This window comes from Protopterus annectens, chromosome 3.part0 (genome assembly GCF_019279795.1).
Source record: "Protopterus annectens isolate FY-2018-M chromosome 3.part0, PAN1.0, whole genome shotgun sequence".
NCBI lineage: Eukaryota > Metazoa > Chordata > Ceratodontiformes > Protopteridae > Protopterus > Protopterus annectens.
Genome location: NC_056731.1, coordinates 527,339,574 through 527,354,109, shown reverse-complemented (window position 1 = coordinate 527,354,109; position 14,536 = coordinate 527,339,574). Strand labels below are relative to the sequence as shown.

The following is a 14,536-nucleotide window of genomic DNA, read 5'->3' as shown; positions in this document are numbered from 1 at the left end:
ATTTCCAGGGGCCATCCTTAGCAACAAAGTTGAATGCAACACTTCAAAAACAACCCACTTTTTGCATCATAAAGTGTATAATTTTGTACTGTATATGGTAAAGACATTATGTCTAAATGAAACACTTTTGTTACTTACACTTACTTCGTGATATGACCAACATACTTTAATTATGTTACCTTGTAATACAGGTGTCAAGATCAGGTTACCTACAATGGCTAATATAAACAGATATTGTTTGTAAACTTCATTTCACAGTTTGTGAGATCCTTAGCCAGCCTTCTGTCAGCATCATAAAGTTCTGTTTATAACATTAGCAACTACTGTTTAAAAAGACACATAATAATACTCATTAACATAAAATGGCTTTTAATTATAAAACACTAATTATATTTCATATACATTTTGTGAAATGCAATATACTGAATGGACTGCATGTTCTGAAAATACACACCTCTTACAGATAATAAAATCTGGTACCAATGTGTGTTTTAGTAAGGCAAAAGAAGATGAGCATGTTTCTAGATCACACTTTGTCAGAGGTAATGCATGCTTCTGTCCTAGCACAGTCTTTGGATTTATTCTTCTTTGTTTTTCCTGCAGTGCCAGGCTGCATGTTGTAAGAAAATTTCTTTGATTTTCCCACATTTTCCAAAAGATGAACATACTGCATGTTGCTTACTGTAGAGAAGATACAAAAATAGTGTTTACTTGCAACATTGTGAACATCTCAGGAAAGACAAGTTAATGAGCAATTCATGTACTTATATCACTATTTAAATAAAAGTTATGTACTCACCATAACTTTCCATCTGTGTTGTCCATTTTCATTCTTCCTCAACTCATGGACTCAGATCCGATTCTTGGATCCGACTCGGCTGTTATAGTAGTTCATGGCCTCCAACAAACTCTTGAGCTTCTTCCCTACCCAAAATGCACCACCCCTAAGATCTCTCAGATCTTGTTTGCTGCTTGAAGACTATAATGATATGCCATAACTGGACATTGGTGTCCTTGAAATGTCTCATTCCTCCAGAAGTCCATTAATAAAAATGGTGGGGGTTGGTGGGTGGGGAGCTGAGGAAGAATGAAAATGAATAACAGATGGAATGTTATGGTGAGTACATAACTTTTATCTGATGTTGTCAATTTTCACTCATTCCTCAACTAATGGGACAGAGTCCCCAGCTACCTAAATTCCTGGGTGGACTATTCCTGAGTATGGTTGAGCCAAAGGCTGCTCTTCCCCTCCAGACCAGCTATAGTTTGTAATGAATGATAAATGTATGAGAATTTGACCAAGTTTCAGCTGCACATATATCATCCACAGAATCTATAGACTGGAATACAGCAAAAGTTGCCATAGATCTGGTTGAATGAACCTTTAATGGCTTTGGTAAGGTGAGATCCAACTTGTTATAAATAAATGAAATGAAATCTGTCGACCATCTAGCTAGAGTTACCTTTGTAACTGATTCTCCCAATTTATTGCGTGCAAAGGAAACAAATAGTTGGTCTGTCTTTCTCATTTGTTTTGTTCTGTGTAGATAGAAACATAATTCTCTATGAGCATCCAGTAAACTTTGGAAAGCACACTGGTGAATTAATGGATTGGTTGATGTTGGATTCTGACACACCTTAGGAAAGAAGCATTGGTACATAATGTAACCCTATCCTTATGAAAAATTAAATATGCAGGCTTAGAAGATAATGCTTACATTTCTGAAATTCTTCTAGCAGATGTAATTGCAACTAAAATGATAGTTTTCCAGGTCAAAAATTTAAGATCACATTTAGCTGCAGGTTCAAAGGGAGAATGAATTAAGGCTTGCAGTTCCAAATTTAAATACCACGGTGACAACAGGTCTTCTTTATACGGGAGTCTTAGCAGAAGAGTACCTCTCAAAAAGGCCTTGCACAGTTTAAAGGACACCAGTGAAGAATTTATGGAATCCCACATGAAAGGTAGAGATTGCTGCGAGTTGAACTTTAATAGCTGATGAACTAACACCTTCATCAAACAAACTCACTAAAATTCTAGAACAGATTGAATTGGAGCTGAGAAGGGATCTCTCTGATTTTGCTCTGCCCAATAAACAAACTTTTTCCATTTACGCCTGGGTGAACCATGCCTGTTGGGTGAGACAGGAGGTCTGGAATTGGATGCAAATCCAAGGTGGACATAGTAGATGTACATCAGAGCATATGTATGTACCTTTAAGAAGCATTTCCAGAAGTAGCACATGCATAAAAATACTGAGCATGTGAGGCAGAAGTGCCATTTTGAGAGAACAGCTAGAGTGTTAACATGTACGAGTGCAGTAGTCAGTCTGGTTATAAGTTTACTTAAGTTTAAGTTACAAAACCTCATTTCTGATATGTTTGTGTGTAATAAAGCTGCTTAAACAGAACCCACGAATGTTTGTCTGTTTTAGCCTGACCAGATGAGTGACACTGTGTCAGAACCGGGATTAAGAGAGCTACTTCTATGAGCCATGAGGTGCAGAGTTGAAGGTGAAGGCAGACTAAGCAGGATGATGGAAACAGAGCACAGACAAATGAAAAAGGGCCAGAAATAAGCCAAAGGTAAAGAAAATTGCACAAATGATTTATTTGACAAAGAAAAACAAAATGGCGCATTTATAAGGCACAAAACACATTATTAATCAAACGAGTAGTAGAAAACGTATTATTAATCAAACAAAAGGCTCAAACGGCATGCATTATTAATTAAATAAAATGTTCTAAACCACAATATTTCATAAAACTGGCAAAACTATTCATGTGGGGCTCAGAATTACCTTTGGTTTGCATAGTGAGCATGTTTGAAGTAAAACAGGCACAAGAAAAGTATAATGAGCATTATAAGAGATTAACATGGTATAATGAGTACAATAAAAGGGCAACATTAACCTTAAAGAGCAAGGCTGTGTTTGGGCACAAACTACTATTTCGTATTGACCAAATTCACCACTTTCAAAGCATAACTAGAGTTGCTCGAAGTATCTCAGCATGTGCAAAGTGTTTGCAGAGTATGTGCTTTATTACGGTGCAATTATTTTAAACAGCTTGCTGTGTGCAAAGTACAGTTATACTGCAAAGTGCAGCCATTTTTGAAAGGTTTCTTTTTTACACTATAGAGGTTTTTATGCAGTGTACAGTTTATTTGCAAAGTACAGTTATTTCAAAGTATTTCTTACACTGATAAGTAGTTTCACAAAGTATAGTGATTTCAGACCATACTTGTCCTACGGAGACTTAGTTGGCAATGTGCAGTTATTTCAAAGAGTTTGTTGTGCTACTGGGCATAATTACAAGTACTGGCATAAAGTTCTGGTACATATATATATATTTATGTGTGTCTGTTCGTACATAATTCCAAGCACCTTCACTACTGTGTGTTGATATGGCAGAGGCATTTTGCAAACCAACTCCACTTGTGTTTGATCATAATATGGTAGAGAACTGGAGAGTATTCCAGAAGGAATACAATGTTTTCATACAAGCAGCTTTTTCTGGCAAAGATATACATATGAGGGCATTCATTTTACTTAACTTAGGTGGGTCAGAAGCAATTGAAAGAGAGCATTCATTTGTGTATGCACCAGAAGTGTAAGCAGGAAAGGGGAAAAACATCATATTGTGGTACCGGCTGAATCAAGTGAAGATCCTGAGTGCTTAAAACATAAATTTAGAGAAATGTACAACTCCCAGACAAATGTTACATTGCAGAGGCACTTATTTTACACAAGAGACCAAAAGCCAGGTGAAACTTTGCAGCTTATATCATTGACTTGAGAAACAAAGCTAAAACGTGCAGACTTGGTGACTTGAAAGATGAGTTAATAAAGGACAGGCTTGTGTGTGGTGTTAATAGTACTGCAGTGAGAAAGATTTTGCTCCATGACAGTGATTTAACATTAAGCAAAGCCACAGAGATTTGTCAAATCCATGAGCTCACAGAAAGGCACACAAGTATGCTTACAAGTGATACCAGCATGGTTTCAACAGCCGCTAGAGCAAACATAGACGGCAAGCAACACGTGGCAAGTAGAAACAGGCCTAAGCACATGGCAGCAGCAACCCCTGCGGGTGTGGCAAGAAAAACTCATATCTTTCTAGCAAATTCCATGATTAGTTGAGTTAAAGGAGCATGGTCAGTACAGTGTAAGAGTGAGTCAAGCAAAACCCAAGTCAAGTCTTATTGTTAACCGTCATAATTGTGGTGCCAACCATGAGTCTAAAAGAGAAAAGTGTTTAGCATTTGGTCAACAATGCCACAAGTGTAGAAAAAGGAATCATTTTCAAATGTTTTGTAAATCAAGCAAACCTCACTGAGTTATTGAAAAAGGTCACTCAAAAAAGCAAGTTGTTTTATAGAAAGCTGCAACCCTACTTTGTATGTAGAGGGTGTATCAGTGGTTAGTGAAACGGTTAATGCAGTAGATTTACTGGCAAAGAACAAAGTATTTTGTACTGTCCTGATCAATAGTAAACCAACAGAGCTCAAAGTAGACACTGGTTCAAAGTGTAATGTGATGTCAGGAGAAACATTTGCTAAAGTGAGAGCTGATGAGCAACTTAATTTGGTCAACTGTGCAAAGCTTGTTGCTGATGGAGGTGAACAGATTCAAACCGAAGGCTCAGTAGTGCTTTCGTGCTATTCAGCTGGGAACAGTTACAGCTTGCAATTTTATGTAGTCCAAAGACCCGTGCAGTCATTATTAGGTCTCAGAGATGGTTTGAGAATGAAACTGCTTTCTTTTGCCAAAGAAGTCCCTCATATAAGCACATGTCCCAGTGGTACTATTTTCTCAGAGTATGCTGATGCATTCAATGACAAGCTAGGCAAACTTCCAGTTGTGTACTCCATGAAGTTAGACCCAGAGGTCAGTCCACTGGTCAGACCAGCAAGGAGAGCTCCAATAGCCATGCAGGACAAAGTCAAGGTCCAGTTAGACAAAAAGGTGCAGCAAGGTGTGATTTGTCCAGTCACAGAACCAATTGAATGGGTATCTCTCATGACAGCCGCTCATAAGAAAAATTCAGATGAAATCAGAATATGCATTGATGCAAGAGACTTGAACAATGCATTAAAATGACCTCATCATCCCATGCGTACAGCCGAGGAGAATGCAATCCTCATATCAAATGCCACTGTTTTTTTCTGTCTTAGATGCAAGGAGTTCATTTTGGCAAGTGATGCTTGATCGCAAATCTTCACTATTGACTACATTCAGTATCCCATTTGGTAGATACAGATTCCTCAGGATAGCTTTTGGAATAAATTCTGCCAGTGAAGTCTTTCAGTGCGCAATGAAGCAAATTTTTTCAGGCTACCCGTGTGCAATAATAGTTGATGATTTACTAGTTGGAGGTAATGGTGAAGCAGAGCAAGACAGAGACCTCAGGAAAGTTCTGGATAGAGTGTGCAAAGTGAATTTAAAGCTCAATCCTCTGAAGTGCAAATTCAGACTACCAGAAGTTACTTATGTAGGTCATTTATTTATCAGTACAGGCTTATGACCAGATCCTTCTAAACAAGCAGCCATTCTTGAGATGCCAGCTCCAGACAATGTCCAAGCCCTGCAGAGTTTTCTTGATATGTTTAAGTATTTGGGCAAATTTATCCCTGACTTTAGTGAGTTATCAGCACCTTTAAGAGAGCTGACATGCAAAAATATTGCATGGTCATGGTTAGAACAACATAGGTTCATAGGTTCATACTAGGCTATCTGCCCAAGGGCATTTATAAGCCTAGCCCATAGTTATGTGGCTTTCGCCACCCCTTTAGTTTGAAATAAAAACTATGCCTATTATTTTGCTGTGCCTCTGTCAAGCAGTGAGACTGAAGTAATCCCTGGGGTATATCTGCAATCTCTCATCCATTGGTCAAGATTCCTCTTGAACAAGGCCAGCGAGGTGCTCTGCCTCACATGTACTGGGATTTTGTTCCACAGCATAGGGAGTCTCTGGGTGATGAATCTGTCCCTCCAGCACGTTCTATTTATAACCGTGTCAAGGTTTAAGTCTCCCGCCCTTGTGGTTCTGAGGGATCTAGATTTTTTGAGGTGAAGCATATTCATCAAATCTGGATTTGACATGGCCTTATATGTCAGGCACAGGTCACCTCTGAGCAAGTGGTATGAGACTAAATAGAGCTGGAGTTCTTTCAGTCGGGCAGCATAAGACATATTTTTGAGACCCTTTATCCTTTTGGTGAGGAACTTTTGGGGTCTTTCAAGCTGCAGCAGGTGACGGGTCAGATACATTCCGAACGGGGCATTGTACTCAATTATAGGTCTAATGAGTGATGAGTACAGGGGGATGATGACCTCCCTTGATCTAGATGTGAATCCCTTCATGATCAGGTGGGCAATATAGAAGGTTTTCCTAACTACTTTAGCAACATGAGTGTCAAATGAAAGGCTACTGTCAACCTGGGTCCCCAGATCCCTGATGACTTCTTCTGTGCTCAGTGGATTGCCACCTATATGGTAGCTAGGGGTAACCTTGTTTTTCCCGAAGGGTATGACTATGCATTTCTTGGCGTTTAACTTTAGGCCATGGCTCTGGCACCAGTTATCCGTTTCTGTGAGGCCCTTCTGAAGGATATCTGTGTCAGATGTGTTTTCGACTATGGCGCCCAGTTTGCAGTCATCTGCAAACTTTGTCAGCCATAACCCTCCTGTGTTTGCTTGTACTTCAGAAAAGTACATGCCGAACAAGAGTGGACCCAGGACTGAGCCCTGTGGGACACCACTTGTGACAGGCTTTAAGTCTGACATGGCTCCAGCAACTCTGACCCTGTGGGTTCTGTCACTTAGCCAGTTTGCAACCCATCTTGTGATGTATGGGTTTACATTCAAGCTGATGAGTTTTTCGATGATACCTGAGTGGGGTATTGTGTCGAAGGCCTTTGCCAGGTCGAGGTAGGCTGTATGGACTGCCTTTCCCTCATCAATGGCCTTGGTGACTGTCTCGAAAAAGTCAACCAAGTTTAAGAGGCAGGATCTGCCTTTGACAAAGCCAAACTGGGTTGGATCCAAAGTCTGCAAGTTCCCTATGTCTTTATTTATGAGTTCCATTATGATCCTCTCCATGACTTTGCAGATAAGGCTTGTCAAGCTAATGGGCGGTAATTTCCAGGGTCGGTGGAGGCACCGCCCTTATGAAGTGGGACCACAGTCGCTGTGCGCCACTCCTTGGGCACGTATCCTGAGGTGAGGCTAAGATTAAACAGCTGTCCTAACTGTGGGTTTAATTCCTCGTTGAGTTCGTGAAGCACACAGCCGGGGACACCATCCAGTCCCATGGATGCTGTGTTTTTTGCCTTAGTGAGAGCAGTTCTCAACTGGGCGTTGGAGATGTTTGGGGGGCTACAATCCTCTGGTATAGATATCTCTCCTTTTGGGGGAGGGGGGAGAAGTTAGCACTGAACCTGTCAGCCAGTATGTTGGCAATGTGTAAAGGTTCAGTAATTTTCACATCATTTTGAACTAATTCTGAGCATATCTGGGAGTTTCCTCCTAGGTTTCTAACATAGCTAAAGAAGGCCTTATGATTGTCTTTTGAGTCCTTGGCGATTTTTCTCTCAAAATTTGCCTTGGATGATTTTATGAGAGCTCTTAGTTTTTTACTTATGATGATCAAAGGTGTCTTACCTTTCAAGGATTTTGCTCTATCTTGTAGTAGCTTCCTCCTTTTGTTGTAGAGCTTGTTTATGGCTGGGGTCCACCAGACTGGACGCTTGCCTTTGGTACAGAGAGTCTTAGTTTTGTTTGGGATTGCCTGATCCATGCAATCCTGTAGGTGCTGGTAGAAGGCATTTGTAAGTGATTCAGCGGTTTGAGTAAGGTTTACCACTGGTTCGGGGGCCTTAAAGGAGACCAGACTAGTTTTTAGAAGTGTGAAGTCGGCTTTTGAGAAGTTTTTCACTGTGGTCTTTTTTGTTTCAGGTGGGGGCGGGATGAGGACCTCCAGCGAGATTAGTTTATGATCTGATCTCACCAGTGAGGGGTATACTTCCGGTGTTGAACATTTTGATCCCATGTTCGTGATGATGAGATCAAGTATGTTTTCTCCTCTTGTGGGGATGGTGACTAGTTGTTCCATGGCATTTGAGTTTATGAACTCCAGGAATCTTTGGGTTAGAGTGTTTGGGCTTGAGTAGTGTTCCCAGTCTATATTAGGGTAGTTGAAGTCACCTAGTATGATGGTGTTTGGAGATACATTTATCCCCTCCAATGTTTTCAGGAAGGCCATATGAGGTTCCTGGGTTTGGGAGGGTGGCCTGTAACATGCTACAAATTGCAGAGCAGTCTTGCCTATGGTTAATTGCACCTGGATGGTCTCCGATGCATCGTGCGTTGCCACCAACCTTGAGGTGTGGGTGTCCTTTATGAATATGGACACCCCCCCTCCTTTCTTGGTGTTGTCCGGATTTTGGGGCCGGAACGCATGATATGAGGTGAAACCTGTGAGTGCTGGGGTGCTCTCAGGAGCCTTGAACCAGGTTTCTGTCACAGCACAGACATCGATGTTCTCCATATTGAGAAGGGCCTCGAGTGCGTGCATCTTGAGATTGAGACTTCTGGCATTGAGCAGCATTACCCTTAGTTTTTTTTCTTTTTGGTGTTCTAGGGTGGTAGGTTTAGAATTTGAGCCATGCCTAAAAAGGCACTATGGGGTGGCAAGAGCCTTTGCTAATATCCAGAAGCCCAGGGTGACAGGTGCAAGCCGTCCCTTGAAGCAGCGTGGCTTGTCCAGCATGTCATCCCAGGCAGACAGACATTGGATCCTCTGAATGACACCAGAATTTAAGCCAATTATTAAAGCTGATCATCTTATCATTGTATTGTGGCATCATTCTAGGTGAAGGTAGGATACTGCTCAAGGTCAGGGTCATACCTGCCTGGGCTACATAATCAGAGAGCTCCTCGATGTCCCTTTTCATGTAGTCCAAGGAGGTACATCTCAGGTCGTTGACACCAGCGTGGACAATGACTGAGTCGTACTTGTACCTGCTGTTGAGAGACCTGAGTGCTTGCGTTATGTGGCGGATTCTAGCGCCCGACAGGCAGCTTACTGTGACCTTCTCCTTACTCAGTCTGGTGAGCGGGACGTCAGTGTGTCTGACTATGGAGTCACCAATGACAAGTGTGTCTGGCATTGTGTTTGGCCTTAAGGGCTGTGACTGTTTGACACTCTGACTGTGTGGTCTATGTGTTGCATGTGTTGGGTCCTGAGGTGGTAGTTGTTTGGGTGTCTGCTTTGGTGGCCTCTGCTGATTTGGTAGATTTTTTATCAGAGCCTCCGAGTATGTCTTTGTGTGATTATGTGTATGATTTGAAGTTGTGATGGTACTATGTGTGACTGGGTATGTATTGTGTGTGGTTACCTTCTCCTCCTCTCTGGTCTTACCAGTCCTATGTTGAGAGAGCTCAGCCTCCAGTTTGGCCATATAGTTGCATCTCTCGCATGTATTTGTGTTTTGTGGGAGAAGGAGAGGATTGTCTGTGTACATGAGGCAATTGTAACATTGCCTCAATATTCCCAGGTTCACCAGTTGAGCAGGAGAGGACACTAGTAACTGATCCCTCGACATACTAGAATTAGTAGATAAAAAGACTTTCAAAGGACTCCAGGGGAAGTGGGTTTTAGGCTGGTGGGGTACTATCTATAAAAAGAGTGCTTTATCAAGGTGCAAGTACTGTAGGAGTAAGTGCTAGGCTTACAGATAGAGAATAGTCTACTTGGGAATCAAGTAGAGATGAACCTTTCAGTTATAGGATACGCTGGTTAGATCCAAAGTACAGCTCAAGGAAGGTGGTATTAAGGGAAAATTTGAAGAGTGTAATTTAGGTGACCCGAATAGTTTAACCTTATTTAACCGCCGCTGCTCTTGTGTGCAACAGTGGCAACTCCGCGCTAAAACGCGCGTTTAGCGTGTTTTATATCAGGGGGCTGAAAAAAAGCTAGGAACTGGCCCAAAACGACCAATAGACTACAAGTTACTGGCTGAAACCTCACAAAACTGGACCAACAGGCAGCTCAATGCTTCCCACTCCCACTGGTAAGCAAGGGAACTTCCTCTCTTCCAAATTAGGCAAAGAATCAGTAACAGGAACTACAAACAAAGTCCAGGGATCAGCAACTCTGAAACTGGACTACTCTAGCTCAGTAAGGCGGGAAAAACAAGAGATATTTTTTTGTTTTTTCAGAAACAAGGAGAAACAGATACAGTAGATACTTTTAAATGCTATAAATCGGCTATCACAGCCTACAAAAACAATTTGCAACAATTACAGATTTTAAAAGTAACAAACTGAGATTTCAAGTGCAATAACAGAATAAATGCAGACAAACAAATACAATGTATCAGCAAGCAGGCGAAATACAGTCGCTAGGTAATTAGAAGTGGAAAGCCACAAAAAATATACTTAAATCAGGTAAAGTCGCTTTTTTAGCTCTCTGAAGCCTGGATTACTCTGCTGGCCACCACGAGGATCTGTGCTGAGTAGGTACAAGCTGGAAAACGCACGTTTAGCGTGTTTTATATCAGGGGGCTGAAAAAAGCTAGGAACTGGCCCAAAACGACCAATAGACTACAAGTTACTGGCTGAAACCTCACAAAACTGGACCAACAGGCAGCTCAATGCTTCCCACTCCCACTGGTAAGCAAGGGAACTTCCTCTCTTCCAAATTAGGCAAAGAATCAGTAACAGGAACTACAAACAAAGTCCAGGGATCAGCAACTCTGAAACTGGACTACTCTAGCTCAGTAAGGCGGAAAAACAAGAGATATTTTGTTTTTTTTTCAGAAACAAGGAGAAACAGATACAGTAGATACTTTTAAATGCTATAAATCGGCTATCACAGCCTACAAAAACAATTTGCAACAATTACAGATTTTAAAAGTAACAAACTGAGATTTCAAGTGCAATAACAGAATAAATGCAGACAAACAAATACAATGTATCAGCAAGCAGGCGAAATACAGTCGCTAGGTAATTAGAAGTGGAAAGCCACAAAAAATATACTTAAATCAGGTAAAGTCGCTTTTTTAGCTCTCTGAAGCCTGGATTACTCTGCTGGCCACCACGAGGATCTGTGCTGAGTAGGTACAAGCTGGAAAACGCGCGTTTAGCGTGTTTTATATCAGGGGGCTGAAAAAAAGCTAGGAACTGGCCCAAAACGACCAATAGACTACAAGTTACTGGCTGAAACCTCACAAAACTGGACCAACAGGCAGCTCAATGCTTCCCACTCCCACTGGTAAGCAAGGGAACTTCCTCTCTTCCAAATTAGGCAAAGAATCAGTAACAGGAACTACAAACAAAGTCCAGGGATCAGCAACTCTGAAACTGGACTACTCTAGCTCAGTAAGGCGGGAAAAACAAGAGATATTTTTTTGTTTTTTCAGAAACAAGGAGAAACAGATACAGTAGATACTTTTAAATGCTATAAATCGGCTATCACAGCCTACAAAAACAATTTGCAACAATTACAGATTTTAAAAGTAACAAACTGAGATTTCAAGTGCAATAACAGAATAAATGCAGACAAACAAATACAATGTATCAGCAAGCAGGCGAAATACAGTCGCTAGGTAATTAGAAGTGGAAAGCCACAAAAAATATACTTAAATCAGGTAAAGTCGCTTTTTTAGCTCTCTGAAGCCTGGATTACTCTGCTGGCCACCACGAGGATCTGTGCTGAGTAGGTACAAGCTGGAAAACGCGTTTAGCGTGTTTTATATCAGGGGCTGAAAAAAGCTAGGAACTGGCCCAAAACGACCAATAGACTACAAGTTACTGGCTGAAACCTCACAAAACTGGACCAACAGGCAGCTCAATGCTTCCCACTCCCACTGGTAAGCAAGGGAACTTCCTCTCTTCCAAATTAGGCAAAGAATCAGTAACAGGAACTACAAACAAAGTCCAGGGATCAGCAACTCTGAAACTGGACTACTCTAGCTCAGTAAGGCGGGAAAAACAAGAGATATTTTTTTGTTTTTTCAGAAACAAGGAGAAACAGATACAGTAGATACTTTTAAATGCTATAAATCGGCTATCACAGCCTACAAAAACAATTTGCAACAATTACAGATTTTAAAAGTAACAAACTGAGATTTCAAGTGCAATAACAGAATAAATGCAGACAAACAAATACAATGTATCAGCAAGCAGGCGAAATACAGTCGCTAGGTAATTAGAAGTGGAAAGCCACAAAAAATATACTTAAATCAGGTAAAGTCGCTTTTTTAGCTCTCTGAAGCCTGGATTACTCTGCTGGCCACCACGAGGATCTGTGCTGAGTAGGTACAAGCTGGAAAACGCACGTTTAGCGTGTTTTATATCAGGGGGCTGAAAAAAGCTAGGAACTGGCCCAAAACGACCAATAGACTACAAGTTACTGGCTGAAACCTCACAAAACTGGACCAACAGGCAGCTCAATGCTTCCCACTCCCACTGGTAAGCAAGGGAACTTCCTCTCTTCCAAATTAGGCAAAGAATCAGTAACAGGAACTACAAACAAAGTCCAGGGATCAGCAACTCTGAAACTGGACTACTCTAGCTCAGTAAGGCGGAAAAACAAGAGATATTTTTTTTTTTTCAGAAACAAGGAGAAACAGATACAGTAGATACTTTTAAATGCTATAAATCGGCTATCACAGCCTACAAAAACAATTTGCAACAATTACAGATTTTAAAAGTAACAAACTGAGATTTCAAGTGCAATAACAGAATAAATGCAGACAAACAAATACAATGTATCAGCAAGCAGGCGAAATACAGTCGCTAGGTAATTAGAAGTGGAAAGCCACAAAAAATATACTTAAATCAGGTAAAGTCGCTTTTTTAGCTCTCTGAAGCCTGGATTACTCTGCTGGCCACCACGAGGATCTGTGCTGAGTAGGTACAAGCTGGAAAACGCGTTTAGCGTGTTTTATATCAGGGGCTGAAAAAAGCTAGGAACTGGCCCAAAACGACCAATAGACTACAAGTTACTGGCTGAAACCTCACAAAACTGGACCAACAGGCAGCTCAATGCTTCCCACTCCCACTGGTAAGCAAGGGAACTTCCTCTCTTCCAAATTAGGCAAAGAATCAGTAACAGGAACTACAAACAAAGTCCAGGGATCAGCAACTCTGAAACTGGACTACTCTAGCTCAGTAAGGCGGGAAAAACAAGAGATATTTTTTTGTTTTTTCAGAAACAAGGAGAAACAGATACAGTAGATACTTTTAAATGCTATAAATCGGCTATCACAGCCTACAAAAACAATTTGCAACAATTACAGATTTTAAAAGTAACAAACTGAGATTTCAAGTGCAATAACAGAATAAATGCAGACAAACAAATACAATGTATCAGCAAGCAGGCGAAATACAGTCGCTAGGTAATTAGAAGTGGAAAGCCACAAAAAATATACTTAAATCAGGTAAAGTCGCTTTTTTAGCTCTCTGAAGCCTGGATTACTCTGCTGGCCACCACGAGGATCTGTGCTGAGTAGGTACAAGCTGGAAAACGCGTTTAGCGTGTTTTATATCAGGGGCTGAAAAAAGCTAGGAACTGGCCCAAAACGACCAATAGACTACAAGTTACTGGCTGAAACCTCACAAAACTGGACCAACAGGCAGCTCAATGCTTCCCACTCCCACTGGTAAGCAAGGGAACTTCCTCTCTTCCAAATTAGGCAAAGAATCAGTAACAGGAACTACAAACAAAGTCCAGGGATCAGCAACTCTGAAACTGGACTACTCTAGCTCAGTAAGGCGGGAAAACAAGAGATATTTTTTTGTTTTTTCAGAAACAAGGAGAAACAGATACAGTAGATACTTTTAAATGCTATAAATCGGCTATCACAGCCTACAAAAACAATTTGCAACAATTACAGATTTTAAAAGTAACAAACTGAGATTTCAAGTGCAATAACAGAATAAATGCAGACAAACAAATACAATGTATCAGCAAGCAGGCGAAATACAGTCGCTAGGTAATTAGAAGTGGAAAGCCACAAAAAATATACTTAAATCAGGTAAAGTCGCTTTTTTAGCTCTCTGAAGCCTGGATTACTCTGCTGGCCACCACGAGGATCTGTGCTGAGTAGGTACAAGCTGGAAAACGCGTTGGCGTGTTTTATATCAGGGGCTGAAAGCTAGGAACTGGCCCAAAACGACCAATAGACTACAAGTTACTGGCTGAAACCTCACAAAACTGGACCAACAGGCAGCTCAATGCTTCCCACTCCCACTGGTAAGCAAGGGAACTTCCTCTCTTCCAAATTAGGCAAAGAATCAGTAACAGGAACTACAAACAAAGTCCAGGGATCAGCAACTCTGAAACTGGACTACTCTAGCTCAGTAAGGCGGGAAAAACAAGAGATATTTTTTTGTTTTTCAGAAACAAGGAGAAACAGATACAGTAGATACTTTTAAATGCTATAAATCGGCTATCACAGCCTACAAAAACAATTTGCAACAATTACAGATTTTAAAAGTAACAAACTGAGATTTCAAGTGCAATAACA

The 14,536-nt window shown here is 41.0% G+C and overlaps 1 protein-coding gene across 1 annotated transcript in view; it reads right to left on the bottom strand.

Moving 5' to 3' along the window:
* Positions 1–352: 352 nt before the first annotated feature.
* The window catches only part of INVS (inversin), a 3,016,309-nt gene continuing 3,002,125 nt past the window's right edge, over positions 353–14,536 (bottom strand). The window contains exon 18 of the mRNA XM_044065609.1: positions 353–681. Coding sequence (XP_043921544.1) covers positions 527–681 — 155 coding nt within the window. The 3' untranslated portion in view covers positions 353–526. The remainder of the gene's footprint in view (positions 682–14,536) is intronic.